Source organism: Barbus barbus (genome assembly GCF_936440315.1).
Source record: "Barbus barbus genome assembly, chromosome: 46".
In the NCBI taxonomy this organism is placed as follows: domain Eukaryota; kingdom Metazoa; phylum Chordata; class Actinopteri; order Cypriniformes; family Cyprinidae; genus Barbus; species Barbus barbus.
Window position 1 is genome coordinate 18808608 of NC_136724.1, and position 17101 is coordinate 18825708.

Sequence of the window (17101 nt, forward strand, 5' to 3'; positions counted from 1 at the left end):
ATCCCCCTCATTAGTTGATTGCGAAGGCACTGTCTGCGCTATCTAGCAGGATCCCTTCTGGATGGGGTGACACAATGCTTTCGGGGCCGGGGGCCCCTGCTGAAAAAGCTGTTTGCAGGCCTGTCACCGCAATCCCTTTTGTTTCCTGTCAACGTCTCGCTGCGCATCTCCCCGACGATGCAGTAGCGTGCAAATCAGATAAACAGGGCGTGACAAGCCCACAGTGTATCTTCGGAGATAAGAGCGACGCACAAAACAACCGGTCCTTCCTTTAAAGTGGAAATCTGAAAATAAGTGAGATTTTGTCGGATAGAAACAGGGAAGAGACAGCAATCAATTACCGCAGGCTACATGGCAGGGAGCTATGATCTTAATTGGAGATGAATAGCTGGGTGGGATTGTGGGCTGTGTGCGAGAACACCTCTGGGACAGCGCAGACACGGGGAGGGGGCATCATCAATAATAGTGCAGCTAAGGAGGACTCAGGCAAGGTCAGGACAAACATGTTTCCCCATGAGCAGACAAACTGAAATAGCTCATGGCATAACCTCAGCCCGATTCTGGCGTTCTGTCTCAGGCCCCGATTCACCCACGATGCTCCATCCAGATGCCTGGAAGGGTCTTTTAAGATGCGGTCTGGGGTTGTGTTTGATAATCTGCTCCCTGAGAGACAGTCCTTCATCTATCAAACCCCATGCACATCCTCCAGGATAGAAAAACAAGACACAGAGAGAGCGACCAATCGCTTGCCCTTTTTCTGACTCAGTCCGTCTGCTCTTTTCCCTCCGTTTCCTTTCTCTTGTGCGCGATCGCTGAGCCGTTCACTCCTCGCCTTCTTCTACATACGTGGAGGGGAACAAGCCCACCTGTGGATGAGACAGAACAGAAGGAATGAGTGATTAGAGAAGAAGGTTGCGGGGGGTATTACAGAGGATTTGCGTCACTTCATTGCCTGGATAACCTTGAGGATGCGCCTGCTTCAAGGGGAGGGGAGGAAGGTCGGCGCTGGATTGTTTAAGCGCTTCAAGTGGCTGCACACGGGCCTGAGCAATAATATCCAGCAGGACAGTATGACAGAGCTGTTTTTCTTTGATCGGCCAAATTAGGGAGGGAGAGAGAGGAAGATGGAGCGAAAGAAACTGTGTTGTTGATTCTTGTCCTATTCCTGCTATGGTCTACTATGCCTGTCTCAATCATGCAAAATTTCTCACTTAAATAAAAATACAAAACTCACAGTGATAACAAAACTGGGTTAAATTTTTGCTAATAATTAAAAATATATAATTAAATAATATTAATTGCTAAAATCAATATTATTAATAATAATACAGTGGAATTTATGTTAATGTATATCATATGTAATAATTTATTTTAAAAAAATATTTAAACATTAAATAAATTTAAACATTATTTTTAATTGTTTTTACTTTTTAATTATTATTAAAATGTTAAAACTAGTATTATTATTTTATTATTTAATTATTATATAAGATTAAATATATACATTTTCAGTGAATGATTCCTTGATTAAAAACAAAACGTTTTTTTTCCTCAAAAGAAAAAGGGGGTGGGGGAGGGGAATTACACGACTATCACTTATATAGAGTCACATATATAAATATAAAGTCAGCATCATTTGCAAAATCCACACATTTACATTTTGCAAGGCATAAAAATAGCTGCACAAGATCAACTAATGGCTCCATTCTTATTGTTGAACCCTGCATTTGATATTCAAAATACTATAACTATGTGAAGCTGGAATTTGGACCAATTAGATTTTACTGTGGGCTGGACTGTCCATCACTAGGCAACAAAAATAGAAACCAAGCATCCATCAAAACATAATTTCAAACACCACTCTTGACAATCACAGCTGGTTAGGACAAAACGCAGATTAACAAGGGAGAGATGTGATTTATTGGTTGACGTTTTATCATGTCACACCTCGCTCACGCACACGAATGCAACAAAAATCTTTTACTAGCATCCATAAAACAGCCCTGAACGTTTTATTCACTAAATTACACTTACAGCCTCCCTGATGAAACCATTATAAGACGGCTCAAGAGGCTCAAAAAAACATTTGACAGTTCGATGCGCTTTAAGTGAAAATATCAAATAATGCCGCTTAATTCGATAGCGATGCCACATTTTCTGTACGCTTTCAGTTTTCTGTCATTCTTAGCAGGATGTCTGTCTTCTCAGATCAGAGAAGAGAAGCATGATATGAACAGACAGACAGTACTTTCACATTTATTTAGAGTAAATAAGTGACTGTGCACTGAAAGCACTTTATATTTTAAAATAGACATTATACATTATATTGTTTTTATATATTTAAAAACATTAAATAATTTAAATATACCTCCACAAATATTAAATCTATTGAACTAATATTGTACAGCAAATTACATTTAACAATTCACGGGATGTACCAAAGTGTGAAATATTGTATCCCATAATGCAATGCGTTCCCTCTGACCTTCTATTTCCAATGGGACAAATGAATTGGAAGTAAAAACATCCATGATTTTTAACATAGATTACCATTCAAAAATTTGAGGTTGGTAAGATTTTTGATATTTTTTCAAAGTAGCCTCTTATGCTTTAATCATCTATTGAAATTTGATCAAAAATACAGTAAAAACTGTAATATTTATTAAATATTATTACAATTTAAAAGAACTATTTTCTATTTTGATACCTTTAATAATGCAATTTATTCCTGTGATACATTACATACATTACTCCAGTCTTCTTCAGAAATCATTCTAATATGCTGATTGCTGCTCAAGTAACATTTCTTGTTATTATCCATGTTGAAATAAGTTGTGCTGCTTAGTATTTTTGAATAAACTGGATAGATGATAACTAGCTTGAGCACAATAACAAATAGAAAGTTTCAAAGAACAGCATTTATTTGAAATAAAAATATTTAGTGACATTATAAAATGTCTTTACTGTCAATTTTAATCAATTTAATGCATCCGTGCTGAATAAAATTAATTTCTTTAAAAAAAATCTGTAGTATATTACCATATAAGGAGTTTTTATTTTGTTTTTAGATTTTTTTTTTACATTTAAAAAAAGCATTTTTTCAGTGAGAATAACTTGATACGACACGATCAACTAAAGATGCAACTAACATGAAACTGTCACAAATTTGTAAGACATTGTTTGAAACTTTTCATATTAGCATATTAAATGATATGATCATAAATGATAAATTAATGATAAAAGTTATCATTGCCTAATATGCTCTTATGCAGTATATAATACGCAGTATGCATTGAGCTAGTATGCATCCTATTTCATCTACAAACACACTCACCCGTCCATTGACTTCACCCCTCCACCAGCCATTGGCTCCAGTTTTGCTGTAGATCTTCACCACATCGCCCGCCTGCAGAGACAGTTCCCGTGTGTCCCGAGAGCTGAAGTCGTAGCGGGCGATCGCCACACCCATCACCTTAGGAGTGAACACTGTAGAGACAAGAAAAAAGAGTGAAGCAAACATCACATGACAAAAAGTAAGATGAGAATCAGACAAAATTAACCAGACAAACAAAGAGAGGATGGATGCAGCGGAGTCAGGCTGTACAGTCTCCCTAAGGACTCTTGTAATCACCGCACTCCTTCATGTGTTTGCCTGCCTTAGCACATCCACTCTAAATAAATGATTCTCGTGAATCTGGGACAGGTCCAATCACAGCTGAAGTGGCTGTTTTGATTATGTCTTGAGATGTGTCAACAGCATAATCCGCTGGGTTAATTACATTTCAGACGACTTTTCCCTCAAAAACACATCATGTTCCTTCTAGCAGCTCACTGACGTTTTGTTGGACCCGTTTGGCGGTTCTTTCTAAATGCGGTGGGCCGAGGGAAATGCGTGGTGGCGGATTCAAATGAGCCTTTGTTTTATCGGACTTCAGAGGCTCTGAGGACTTTGTGAACGGCAGCCAGAGAAGCTAGGCCTTCTGCCAGACGTGTGTTGATGAGATCCGCCTCGGTGCCAGGACGCTTTCTCTTCAGCTGTTTTAAAGTGAGCAAGACTTGTACAGACAGAGAACTGGCTGCCAGTTAGCTGCCGTCATGCTCAAAGTGAGAAGTTTGTAAAGGAGGGAGAGAGAGAGAGATGTCACAAAGTTAGCCCGACTCCTTCCTTTTCATCAAGGCTCCCCTGACAAAAACCACCCGTAATGATGGATCTAATAAGCTAACTGCCTGAAATGAGATAATGATGAGTCATATTGTCAGTCAGTCAGTGTCGTGCAGCTGACAAAGGACATATGGTGAATGCGGCTATGCGTTAGAGAAGATGATAGCGGCTGTGAGATGATCTATAAACAGACACGCACAATGAGATGGGAGGCGGGGTTAAACGCAGGGGGTGGCGTGTAAACATGGCAGCCTCAGATCTCCTGCGACCTTGACAAAACGACACCAATGGAGAAAGAAAACGTGTACCTGTACCTGACCAGAATGGGGCGGTAGAGGGGGGGACAAAGCTGTAGCCGGCGGGAGTTAGAAAAGACAGCCCGCAGAGCAGCGGGGCTGATGTGGGCGGAGGTATGGGCGTGGTGGGGCGAGGTGGAGGGAGGTAGGGGTGCGGCAAGGGAAAGGAGAAGGAGAAGAAAAGCAAAAGAAAAAGCATGTTTAAGTCAAACGCAACTTTTGCAAGCAAACAGAGCAGATTGTAAACAAATGCTAACTTCTTGCATCAACACTTGCCCTTGTCTTGTTCACAATGTAAGTCTGAATCTGATCATATTATTTAAAAGTTTGAGCGGAAAGCTGCACGATTAATTGTTAAAAGATTGCAATCTTGATTCGAACAACCACACAATATTATTCCAAAATACTAACATTCAAATGATCAAAGAATAACTTGAATGCAGGTGCATAGTTTATATATCAGAAACGAGTCAATCAGCACTTGAAAGTAACTTAATGCTTTAAATAAAGATTTATATTGATTACGCTGTTTTGTCAGTAGGTGGGGACAAGTGACTGTTAAGAAATGCATTTATGTGACTGTTAAAAAATGCATTTGTCATTAAATCATTCATCCAGTAATGAAGCAAGTGAAGTCTTTGTGAGTGAGTCATTGAATTATTCATTCAAGAGATTTGTTCAAAAATGCCGATTCATCCAGTCATGAAAGAAGTGAAGTCTTTATGAGTGAGTCATTAAATCTTTCATTGAATCATTTTTTAATAATGCATTCAAATAACTTCCCTATATAACCATATATATATATATATATATATACAGTATATAGACTGCAGCGATTAACATTTTGTCAGTTCCTCTAGTAAATTATTAGTAAGTTATTTTGTTTTGTTGTCTTTTCAGAATTGTGGGAGAATCAAGATTTCTCCATTTTAAACAAAAAAGAACACAAAACCTCTTTGAATATTGAGACTGATGGACACAGCAGAGAATAAAGCAGTGCCAAGGTACACACAAATCTGTTCTAAACAGTTGCGATACACAATATGGACATTCAATTATTTAAATCAGATCCCAATCGGAAACAGAAATAGTCAGATTTGGACTGACAGTGTGAATATCTTCTACATTTGTGCCGTTGCACCTAATAAGACATAGCAGTTCAGTGCAGTGGCTACTTATTGTCATGCTGTAAGACAACATCTGTATTTCTTTGATGCTGTTGTTGTTGTTTTTTGGCATAAGCATACCAACACAACCTCATTCTATAGAAACCAATCCAGATATTTCAGAAAACGAAAGAGCACCACAAATCGGATCTAATCAGCTGCGATACACTGAATGTGGATGCTGAATTATTTTGATAAGATCCAATCGGATACAGAAATATACAGATCTAGAATGACACTGTGAACACAGTCTAAGAGATTCCCACCGGTAGAACACAAATGTCAGCTTTGGAATATTTCTATTCATGTCCCGTTCCGCCGAGAACTATCGGTAAGGTTTGTATTTACTAAAACTCCAGGAGCGTCTGTGCTCGACTGTGGCAGTGAAGCGAGTTCCCCTCGCCATCTGATGCTCCATCTGACCAGCTCGGCCCAGAGCGTCACGGACCCCCAGTGTATCAGGAACACAATATGTTTGAAGGCAGTGTAACTCAGCAACACGTCAACGAACATTGAACAATCTGATGATTATGAGTGCGTACGGAGAGTTAGGCTTAACCGTTGTTTTAGCACGTGTTCCTGGTCTACTAAAAGGTTCCACATTATTGGAGCATAATGACTAAAAATAGCACCTCTAGATAAATTTTCATTTAATAAAAATGATAAAAAAAACTGCTAAAAATAATAATAATAATTTCAGAGGTGGAGCTTCCTTAAATCTATGACTGTTCTTTGAAATAATGTGGACTATGAAACATCCACAGTAAGATATAAAAACATATTAAGAATATAAATTGGGTCAGTTTTAAATTCATGATTGATTTTCCTCTTCCTGTAACTTCTCATTCTTTATTTTCCCTCTGACTCGTCTGTTCATTCTCTAGCAAGCGGTTCAACTCTGACTGGGTTCAGAAGAAATCTCATGTCTTTCTTAAACATCTGTTCAAAGTTTTGAAGGGACAACCCAAGCTGAGGCTAACTGAGCTCATGAATTTATGCAGGAGCATATGCTGTGTGTCTCCAAAAGGCCTTGTCTCCGACCACTACCCAACCTGTGATGTCCGAGCCGCTAACGGGCACTTGAGATTCCACCCACATCACTCCGGGAGAACAAAACACACATCCGCCCACTATTCTGCAAACTCTGCCAGGCTCAAACCTCCTGTCTTCAGCACGTCATTATCCATAACGTAAATATTCAGGGTTATGGATTTGCCGTCCAACCCGTGTGCCTCGCTTCACATTCGATGGAATATAAGTAGAAACGAATCAGAGCTGACAGCATCTCCAGCGCTTCCTGGATATAAATAAATATGAGGAAGGAAGGGGCAACCATCATGCAATTTGTTCTCCCTTCACCTGCAAATTAAAGCCACGATTATTTCTGTGTCCAACGAGAACATTGGAGGTCACACTGAACAAACTGCTTCCATTCTGCAATGCTGATTTTTTTTCTTTCTCTTGCTGTACGCTGCCCACGCAGGTTCAAGTTTACACAGAGTAGATGCCCCTGATGCTCTGTATGTGGTGTTCCCCGTCTGCTAGCGTGGTTTAAAGGTCTCGTGCAGAGGTTTACATGAAAGACTTTTCGTCTTTTCCGTCTCAAAAACAATTGCATGTAATTTGCATTTATTGGCACATAAGCAGCCGCTGAGATGTAAAAAATGAAAAGAAGCTGTGCTGCATGGAAATGGACCTTGGGGGTAAAAGGAGGAAAAACAGCAGCAGTGCATGCTGTGAGATCCATTCTTTGGTCAGAGTTGCTTGTTAAAGCAGTGAAGTGTTTGATTGACGTCCCCCCGGCTTCTCAATCTGCCAACATTTCCCAATTGTGACGAGACCCTCACTGTGACATATGGAGCTACAATAAAATCTCATCTAAGCGCTGATTGCAATGCGCCATAAACTCTCAGATCAGGCTGTAAGCACAGCTCAGTAGTTCAGGGTTTTACTAATAGCACACGTTTGAGGTTTTTAACTCATTCCTCTCCCATAACTGGAGAACAACACAGATGTCTAAGGAGCTTTCATTATCACAAAGTCATGAACAGACAAAAGATGTCTAAAACTTATTTTTCCAGAAACATATTCAAGTGAACATTTAACTGAAAAATGAGTCCTACATGCTTTTTTTTTTTTTTTTACAATTTATAATTTACTAAAATAAATAAAAATTAAAATAATATAATATATAATATTTTTTTTTCGGCGTGTATATCGGTATATATATATATATATATATATATATATATATTTTTTTTTTTTTTTTTTATATCATAAATAGGACATTTGAGAAACTGCTATTTCCTTGTGGCATTTATAATACAACACGTATTTGCATTCGGACATTTCTGAAACATAACATGTGATATCAAAGCTAGAATCAAGCATACTTAGAAGTATTTGTGCTATACTAATTCATTTACAATTCATGAATTGCACCTTCTGGTTAAGAAAAACGCTAAGAGAAATCATATTGCTAAACATCAAGACACCTGAGAACACGTGTGAAGATTTAGTCTCAAATCCGCATCAAAGAGCTCAAAGACTTTCAATGAAGAAACACTGCTACCATAGCAACTGCCCTGGTGACCATAGCTACTGTCCATCACAACAATGTCACGTGTTTTAAACTACTGAACACAAAATCAAGAACATCCTGAATCACAGTTTATACTCACACTAAGATTAAACAAACACCCGGAGGCTTTTGTGATAAATATAACAAGTGCATGTTTTGTTATTTCTGAGTTGTCCATGTGAATCTGCAACTAGCAAGCTCTGTTTTTGTTAGCACGGTACATACTGTTGGCTCCATTCTCCGGCTCTCGGTAGGCGAACTGCAGCGTGGTATCAAGTGTCCTGAATCCTTCCCGCAGAGAGTGATGTTTGTAATACTCGATCAGCTCCTGCATTAAACACACACATATGCTCAACATGATGTCAGTTCGCATAAAAGGGTAAATAACTACAGCCGTTAAAAGGGAAAATAAAAAAATGTATATATTCAATATGACTCCAGCATTCGCAATCCAATAATGCTATTTAACTGGCATTTGCGAGATCGAATCTAAAAGCGCTTTCAAAAAGAAGCTGACAAAAGACATTTGATTTTTCTGCAAAATAAAGACATTAAGCAGCTTGATTTCCTAATGCCCTTTAGAAGGCAAACAGATGACAAAACAAAAGGGATCTTAGAAATGATACAAAGAGATTCCAAACGTAATAAGCTGGTATAATGCAAACATTTATCTTTATTGCGCCGACCTTAAAAACATATGAGCCTAACATTTACTTTTCACTCTATATGATAAAGACATTTTAATAATATTCTGGCACAAAACATTAGCACTTACTAAAATGCTTCTGAACTTTCTGATTTCTGCAATGTGGAAGAATCCCTCCTTTGTTAAGATCTTGATGTGTTTCACGTCGTTGTTGTACCTGTGGGCCATGAATAAATGATGAGAGTAATTTTCTGGTGATCATTGCGATCGATGCTGCCTATCCCCTATGGGGAGCTGCCATAGTAATGCATGGGGCAAAGAGCTTTTCATGCAGGGAGAAGGGGTCGATAGCGAGGGGTGGGGCGTCTCCATTAGTCCTTGGATTAAAAGTTACGAGCTCACATTTGTTTTAGAGAGAAAGTGCACAGGACCATCTAAAATCACTGGAAAAATGGCATCTCATGGGGCAGCTTTTGTCTTTTGGCCTTGCGCTTGAACACACACACACACACACACACCATAGGGTTGTATTGTTGTTTGGGTTTTGTTGTTGTTAATCATTAATATTGTTGTGGGTGGAATATTGCTCATGAATCTTTTTCTCAATTCACCCATACTACTTTTTACTAATTATTTGTTGTTTATAAATTACGCAGTAAAATAACCAAGTGTGCTGTTTTAACTCACTTGATGCTGATGGCATATTCGTTAAACTCTCGGCTTCTGTGACGGACCAGGTATGTGCTGCTCCTCTTGTTGAGCAGTGCTGCCTCTGCCTGCAGCCTCTCCATTGGGCCTGCGAACCTGAAAGAAAGGTCAGAGGTCAGAGGTGAAGACTTGATGGGCAATATATGAGGTTAATAGCTAACAGGGCAATTATAGCGCTGACCTGTGGTTGCACCCAAAATGTCACATGTATTTACATTTAAATTTATTGAATTAGAGTAAAGAGAATGGGATTTGTCACATTAGAGCAATACAGAAAAAAAAAAGGTAGATAGTAATAACAAAATTAAAATGTATATAGTGAGGATGAAGATCATACCAAGGCTGAGAAGAGTAGTCAGCAGGTTTGGGTACCTAAAAAATAAAAAAGGATAAAAAAGAAGCGAGAAACGGGATTAAATAAAGAAAGTAGAGCACACATGTGTGCGCTTTTGTTCTTGAAATTCAACTCAACCTGATTTTCGTACAGTATTTTTAACTCACAGCTCAAGTCTGGGACAATACAGCTCATATTAGCGCTAAAATCTGCCCCAGTTACTGTATCTTTTTATGACCACAATTGGTTTCCTAAATGCACTCATAAAGATAACCTAGCATATTTTTTCTTAAAATGACTTGTACATAATTATGATTGTAAATCATCTTGCAAATAATAGCAGGGCATGTGGACAGAATGTGATAACACGCTATTCACAAGATAAACCAGCGTTGCATTAAACAAACACACAATCACCCACAATGCATCTGTCATTCAACGACAGCCCTGAAGTGGTGCTTGCATACCTAAACCATTTGAAAACAACAAGCACACAAGGACAAGTCTACCTTGCCTTGATCATATTTGTTTTGTTTGGCAGAGAATAAAGAATCATTTTAGCATTATAATATAATCTGGTATTTGTACTCACACATGGGCAAGGTTTCACTGCGTCGCTTGGAAAGAAGCCAACCTCCTTAGTTGCCAGGACTTTACCCTGAAACCATGGCAGATAATTACATTACGTTCAGCTGGGCAACTCCTCCTCAATAATTCAGTAACAATTAGTACTTAACACGACATGCAACAAATTTACAGCCGAGAGTTCATCAGAGCTGAAAACGTCTAGAGAGAATACAAGAGGACTACCAGGAGAATGAGGAAACAATATAATGCATCCAGCAGGCTGTTTGTAAAATATTGATGGAATGCTTTCCGAAAAAAAATGATTTTTCTATTGCCCCTTTTTTTTTGCGGTTGTAAGGAACGCTATGCTGTCACTGAATGGTTGACTCAAAAATCTAAATTTGTTGACAATTTACTCACACTCAAGCCTTTCAAGATGTAGATGAATTTGTTTCTTCATTAGAACAGCACTACATCACTTGCTCACCAATGGATCCTGTGCAGTGAATGGGTGCCGTCAGAAAGAGAGAAAAACATCTGATAAAAACACCACAATAATCCATAAGTAATCCACATGACTCCAGTACATAAATTAACATCTTGCTTGTGGATTATTGTGTTGTTTTAATAAGCAGTTTAAACTCATTCTCAAACTCATCTCATTCTGACGGCACCCATTCACTTCAGAGGATCCACTGATGAGCAAGTGATGTAATGCAAAATTTCTCCAAATCTGTTCTGATGAAGAAACAAATTCATCTACATCTTAAATGGCCAGAGGGTGAGTAAAATTTCAGCAAATTTTCATTTTTGGGTGAATTATTCCTTTAAATAATTGAAATTTATTGTAATGCATTTAGACGGTAGATGTTAACATGCAAATGCAAATAGCATGCAACAAGGTGTGTAATATCAAAATTAAATTTAATAAACTGATAGTACGTTGAAAATCAGAAGAGAGAAAATACACTCAATGCAATTTGCATGTTTATCTAATTGACAAATAATTTATGCTTCTAGAAATAAAATGATCTTCCGATATAGCTGTCGCTAATTTAATAACAATTGATGGTTCTCCAGCCCAAAGTGCCAGTAATGCTCAGATCTTTCTCTTCCTCCTCCTTCTCAGACGGTCTTCCATGGAGACGTATAAAGTGCATTTCTGTCTCATCTACCTTTTCCTTAAACAAATTTGATTTGTAAGTGGATCCTTAAGCACACCCTTCCACCCCCACCCCAATGCATTTAGTGCATTGACATTTTATCAGCACTCACGATGCCGCCCCACTATTGGTTGTTGCTCAGATAAGGGCCTAATAATGATTAAACTCATAACCCTGTTAGATCAAACAGATGGCAACCAAAGGCCCAAATTAAATTACAGTGAGTGATTGCATTTGTCTAGGCACCAGAGCGGCAATAATTGTCTCCGGGTTACCAGGGCTACGAGGGCTCTGATCGTCCTTTGCTCCGTCCGGAGCTGCCGCGGGAAGTTGGATATTATGAGGTCTCAGGTGACACGGGCGGTGTAATTTTGCATGAGTTCAAATTGAATAAATCAACTTCCGGGTGCACGGGACAGCTGGGCGTTCAGAGCCTGCAGCGGACGGCGGTCTTAGAATGAGGCAGAACGAGATTAACATGTTAAAACAAGGGCTGTGGAGAAGCGTCCTGGACAGCTGGACTCGTATGATGGAGAGGGATGTAGGGACATTCTAGTGTGTGCCAGGCTCTGCCAGTTCTCTGGCTCTCTGGACAATCATTGGCTGGTTTCCTCATTGCCTTGGCATGTAAATAACCAGAGCAAGAAGAGTGGGCATCAAGATGGACTGAATTGGCTTTTGTGTCCCATCCCAGAAGAACATTCGATTGCTCAAAAGTTGCACTTTTCATAGTTCAAGAAACATAATTACTCAATTGTTTCAACTTTGTCTCAGGTGTGCCTCCATAAGAGTATTAAATGTTGACTCATACAAATGAGACAAAATGAAATTATTTGTAGAATTTGATTGGACATGCTCAATTAATTTTGTTTGTTTTTGCAAATCTGAGCACAGTGTGTGACACTGGAGGCTTACTAGTCTTTTTATCACAAGCCTTCAAATTCAGAGTGTTTTGACCATTTATATCAAAAGAAAAATTGGTCTTTTTTAATTATTAACTCATACGCTTTAGTTCTGTGTTATAATTGCTAAAGTATTAAAAATCATTTTTATTCATTGAAATAAATCTGACACCAAAAAGCATGTTAGATTAAAAAATAAAAATAAAAACAATTAAAACTAAAGTATCACTGAAATAAATATAATTTAAAGCTAGATAGAAATATAAAACAAATAAAATAAAAATGACAAAGAATATAAGAAAATTACTAAAACTCAAAAATAGAAAAATAAAAGCTAATTCAAAATGTTAATAAATACCGGTTTATACTTTGTTTTAGTTATGTCACAGCCACAAATAACTATATGCTGCATGCTAGTCACTTTCACTTTCTCATTCTAGACAGCAACCAAAAAAAAAAAGACTATTTTGATTCGTCTTCCAGACAGAGAAACACTGTAAACTAAATGCATATATCTGCTAAAGGTTTAGGAGCACAACAGACACTTATATGCTGAGGTTTACAGGAAAGTGATTAGCATTATACTCCTAGAAAGAGTTAATCATTCCTCTGAATCTATTTCTGTGATTTTCTTTTGTGTGGCTCATGCCAGAGAACTGCATGTCATGTGCATCAACACCTCCTATCAAATGACAACGTGACAAATCAAATCTGTCATCAAGCGCGTGTCTGCTCTCTGGACGTGGTGCTGGTCCATGTTGTTTTTGTATGGCTATGAAACCTTACTCACAACATCTTTCTTGTGTTGACAAAGGGTTGGATTAGTTAGTATTTCACAGCGAGTCACGCTTAGCAAAGCATAACAACACAGCAGCTCAGCCTTTGCCACAAACACAAGAGGCAATCAATTAGCAGCTGAACGCGTGCTAGCGTTATTCCTGCAGGGCTGTATGACTTGAAATGTTTATGAGGAGCGAGTTTAAGATGTAAAACTGTCTCACCTTCCACCAGCAGCTATGGATGTTTGCCTCTATCAGCTCGATGACTTCACCAACCTGGATGTTGAGCGGTGGGCCAGAGAGGGGGCTTGGAACTCCATAATAATTACGGATGACCATCATCTTAGGGAGACCTAAAACAAACAAAAAATGTTCAAATGTGTGTGTTCAACTGTATCACCAACAAGCATGTTAAACTTTGACAGAGTGTCATTACTGCATGTTTTGACACTCTGCCACATAAAGAACAGGTTTATGACGCTGTGATCGTAAATCACCACAGGTGACAGCAGAATCATGTCAATCCATCATAAAAATGTCAGCGAGCTCATGTTTTGTCTCGAAAGTTTGTGCAGTCATGCATACAGTGCATTCATGCAGACAGTCTGCTGCAACCTCCACAACCTAGCATATAAATCACTGCTGGCCTTGTTTGCACCATTGCTTGATCATTTTTAATGAAAAAACAAATAGTATATAAATTAAGCTTATATCTAGCATATCAAATAAGTTTAAAATAAATAAGTACTAAAATTACTAAAATAAAACAATAAATTGAAGCTAAATATTAGTGACTCAGATACTAAAAACAAAATAAGTTCAAGTTAAGGTAATAAAATGGCTACTGAAAAATAAACATAATTTGAAGCTAAACATGAAAAAATTAAAATAAAATAAAAATGGAAAAACTGAAAATATACACATAAAAGCACATTCAAAAAATGTATGAAAACGTCTGTAATATTAAAGGGCAAGCTGTTGCATCCTGCACAAAACCATAGCTGGCCTTGTTATGCCAACGATTCCTTGATTGTTTTAATGCTAAACCAAAATCTAAAATAAACCGTGCCTCAGCGGACACAATTCATTCTTAGCAAATTCCCCCCAGAGTGTTTAAAAAGACCAGCTGACCACAAACATCAGCTGTTCAGTCTGGCTATTAGGCTACCCTAATTAGTATTAAGACCCTTTTTTATACATTCAAGTAATTGGATGCACAGGTCTCACGCTGTGGGCAGACCTGTGTGGAGTGGACAGTCGTTTAGACGCTCCAGTGAGCTGTGAATGAGTGTGTTTGTGTGCGTGGGGCTGCTTTGCTGAAGGGTCAATAGTGATGGTCTCAGCTGGTTGCTGCAGCTCTATATATTCTGCCGTTCTGATGATGAGACGCGAGTGTAGACTCTCTTAACACAACCAGCTGTGGCTGAAGCCTTCCAGCCCAGCAGATCACCCAGGCCCTGGGCCTTAGAGCACAGCTGGCTGTCTTTGAAGACGCTTTATAAACAGTGTGAGCGTGTGCTTCTCTGTAGGGAAGCGTCTTCCTGGCATGCTATGCTAAGAACCTTTGTGCACAAGGGCAAGAGTCAGCACCAATAAACACTAAAATGCATTTTTTCATCAAAACAGCTCATGAAAAGGTCTCCTAAATGTGCTAAAAGAAAACAAAACAGCAGGTTTTAAAGTTTACAATACAAAAGGGCTCACTATAACACACCTCTCCTCAAAAAACAACACTATTTCTGGTATCATTCATGCATAAAGATATAAAGCGATTGCACATGAAATAAAAAAAAATCAGCTGAATGAACAAGCATTGTTTTGGCAATAAGGCTGTTTTTTGATGAAGACAAATCTAGCAGCGCTGAACAGGCAGGATGGAACTACTTTAATTCAAAAGGAGAGATTCCCATGACAGCAAACACTACACAGAGGCCGTCTCTCACCATAACCCCAATATTGTGTGGGATCAGGAGGCCTCTCGTGGCTCTATGTGCACAGGGTGACTTAACGGAGACATAATGAACTCAGGAGTGGGCGTATCTTGATGGAAGGCAGTGAGAAACGACATGCAATTTAGCTTGAGTCACACATTTATTTCAAATATTAATGACACTATTAATAAGAAGGGCGAGGGAGGCGTGAGCGTGACGCTCCATTGGCACAGACGTGCTGTCACTGAACCTGTATCCCAGGTAGACCTCATGGGTATCGATCAACCCATCAATGGCCCTGTGTAAACATAATTACAGATAATCTGGCCCTCTTTACAACAGGCTGATGAGTGGAACGACTAGTGCTGAACACTATCACTGATGGAGATAATACAATAATTCTCAGCAGAGTTTACTTTTTAAAAGGAATAATAGGACATTTACTATCTGCAAGACTAATTAATATGTCATGTATATAAGTAGATACATATAAAATACCAAAAGAAAGAAAGAACATTTAAAAAATAATATATAATTAATTCATATTAATATATAATAAATCCGCATATTAGAATGATTTCTGAAGAATCATGAATAATGATGCTGACAATTAAGCTTAGATTTTAATGTATATTAAAATAGAAAAACTTTATTTTACATTGTAATAGTATTTTTTCTGTATTTTTGATCAAATAAATGCAGCCTTGATGAAACGTCTTTAAAAAACTTAAAAAATCTTACTGATCCCAAATTTTTGAATGGCAGTGTATATATACTAAAATTGTCATTATTTAAAAAAAAAAAGTTAGTAGTGCTTGTTTGTTCAGGAAAGGGTGAACGACCAACCAACCAAACCAAATAAATAACTAAATAAATAAATAAATATTAAAGAAAAATATTTTTTGAAAATACTGGACATGAGAATTAAGGCCTAAACATTTTTTTAAAAAACTGCCTGTGCTAATAGTTTAAACTGAGGATCAGGAAAGCTTTCCACAGCTTAAGACACCCACATAACACGATTAGACTGCGAGAACATACACTGGAGTAATTTGCACCGAGGGGTTGTGGATTATTATAGACTGGATTGTCTACTAAGGGCCTATCTTTGCAGGCAAAGCTAAACAATAGAGCTAAAGGGGTTAAATATTTTCCCGCACATATCTGATTTACATTTGACAACAAGTCCTACGTGCATGAGCTTGCCTTCGCAGCAAACGACAACAGTACGGCTCAATGACTCCAGACTAAAAATACGCAATCTAGCTCAGATTGGAGAAGTATGTAATGTACAAGACTATGCATGTTTTGTAAGAATGACACTCCACAGCCATAGCAATGACGAACTTACACATTTCAAAATCATCCTTTTGTGATCCACTGACTAAAATAACAGCAAGCTGGTTTGTAACAACATGAGGGTGAATAAATAATGACAGAATTGTCATGTTTGGGTGAGCTGTCCCTTTAAGACTGCAAAATGTGACTAATTGTGTGTTCGTGATTTACCTGCGTCTGCTCCACGACTGGGTGTTTTTCCAACCTGTAATCAAAGTAAATAAATCACATGATTCATACTGTTGCCAAACACAGACATTGTAATGCATTAATAATTTGATGATCAAGTAAAACTTTGCGCAAACACGCAATTAGTCTCATCATTAATTTTTTGACACTGTTTATCACACCACTGCACAAAAACACGTTCATCCTGTAGCATGCACAAAGATGGAGAATTTCCTCCATGCAATTTACCCTCAGTGTTGAACTGCACTCCAGGCAAATTGCATGTCAATATCCTTATTACATGCTATATAAATTACAATGGGTTTGTTATTGCAAAATGATGACCGTGCAATTAATAAA

The 17101-nt window shown here is 38.1% G+C and overlaps 1 protein-coding gene across 1 annotated transcript in view; it reads right to left on the reverse strand.

Annotated features, from left to right (window-relative positions):
- Positions 1 to 694: 694 nt before the first annotated feature.
- The window catches only part of LOC306865064 (guanine nucleotide exchange factor VAV3-like), a 67772-nt gene continuing 51365 nt past the window's right edge, over positions 695 to 17101 (reverse strand). The window contains exons 19-27 of the mRNA XM_079409422.1: positions 16745 to 16778; positions 13527 to 13657; positions 10486 to 10551; positions 9897 to 9931; positions 9539 to 9655; positions 8981 to 9068; positions 8431 to 8533; positions 3335 to 3486; positions 695 to 866 (exon numbers count right to left, since the gene is read on the reverse strand). Coding sequence (XP_079265548.1) covers positions 822 to 866; positions 3335 to 3486; positions 8431 to 8533; positions 8981 to 9068; positions 9539 to 9655; positions 9897 to 9931; positions 10486 to 10551; positions 13527 to 13657; positions 16745 to 16778 — 771 coding nt within the window. The 3' untranslated portion in view covers positions 695 to 821. The remainder of the gene's footprint in view (positions 867 to 3334; positions 3487 to 8430; positions 8534 to 8980; positions 9069 to 9538; positions 9656 to 9896; positions 9932 to 10485; positions 10552 to 13526; positions 13658 to 16744; positions 16779 to 17101) is intronic.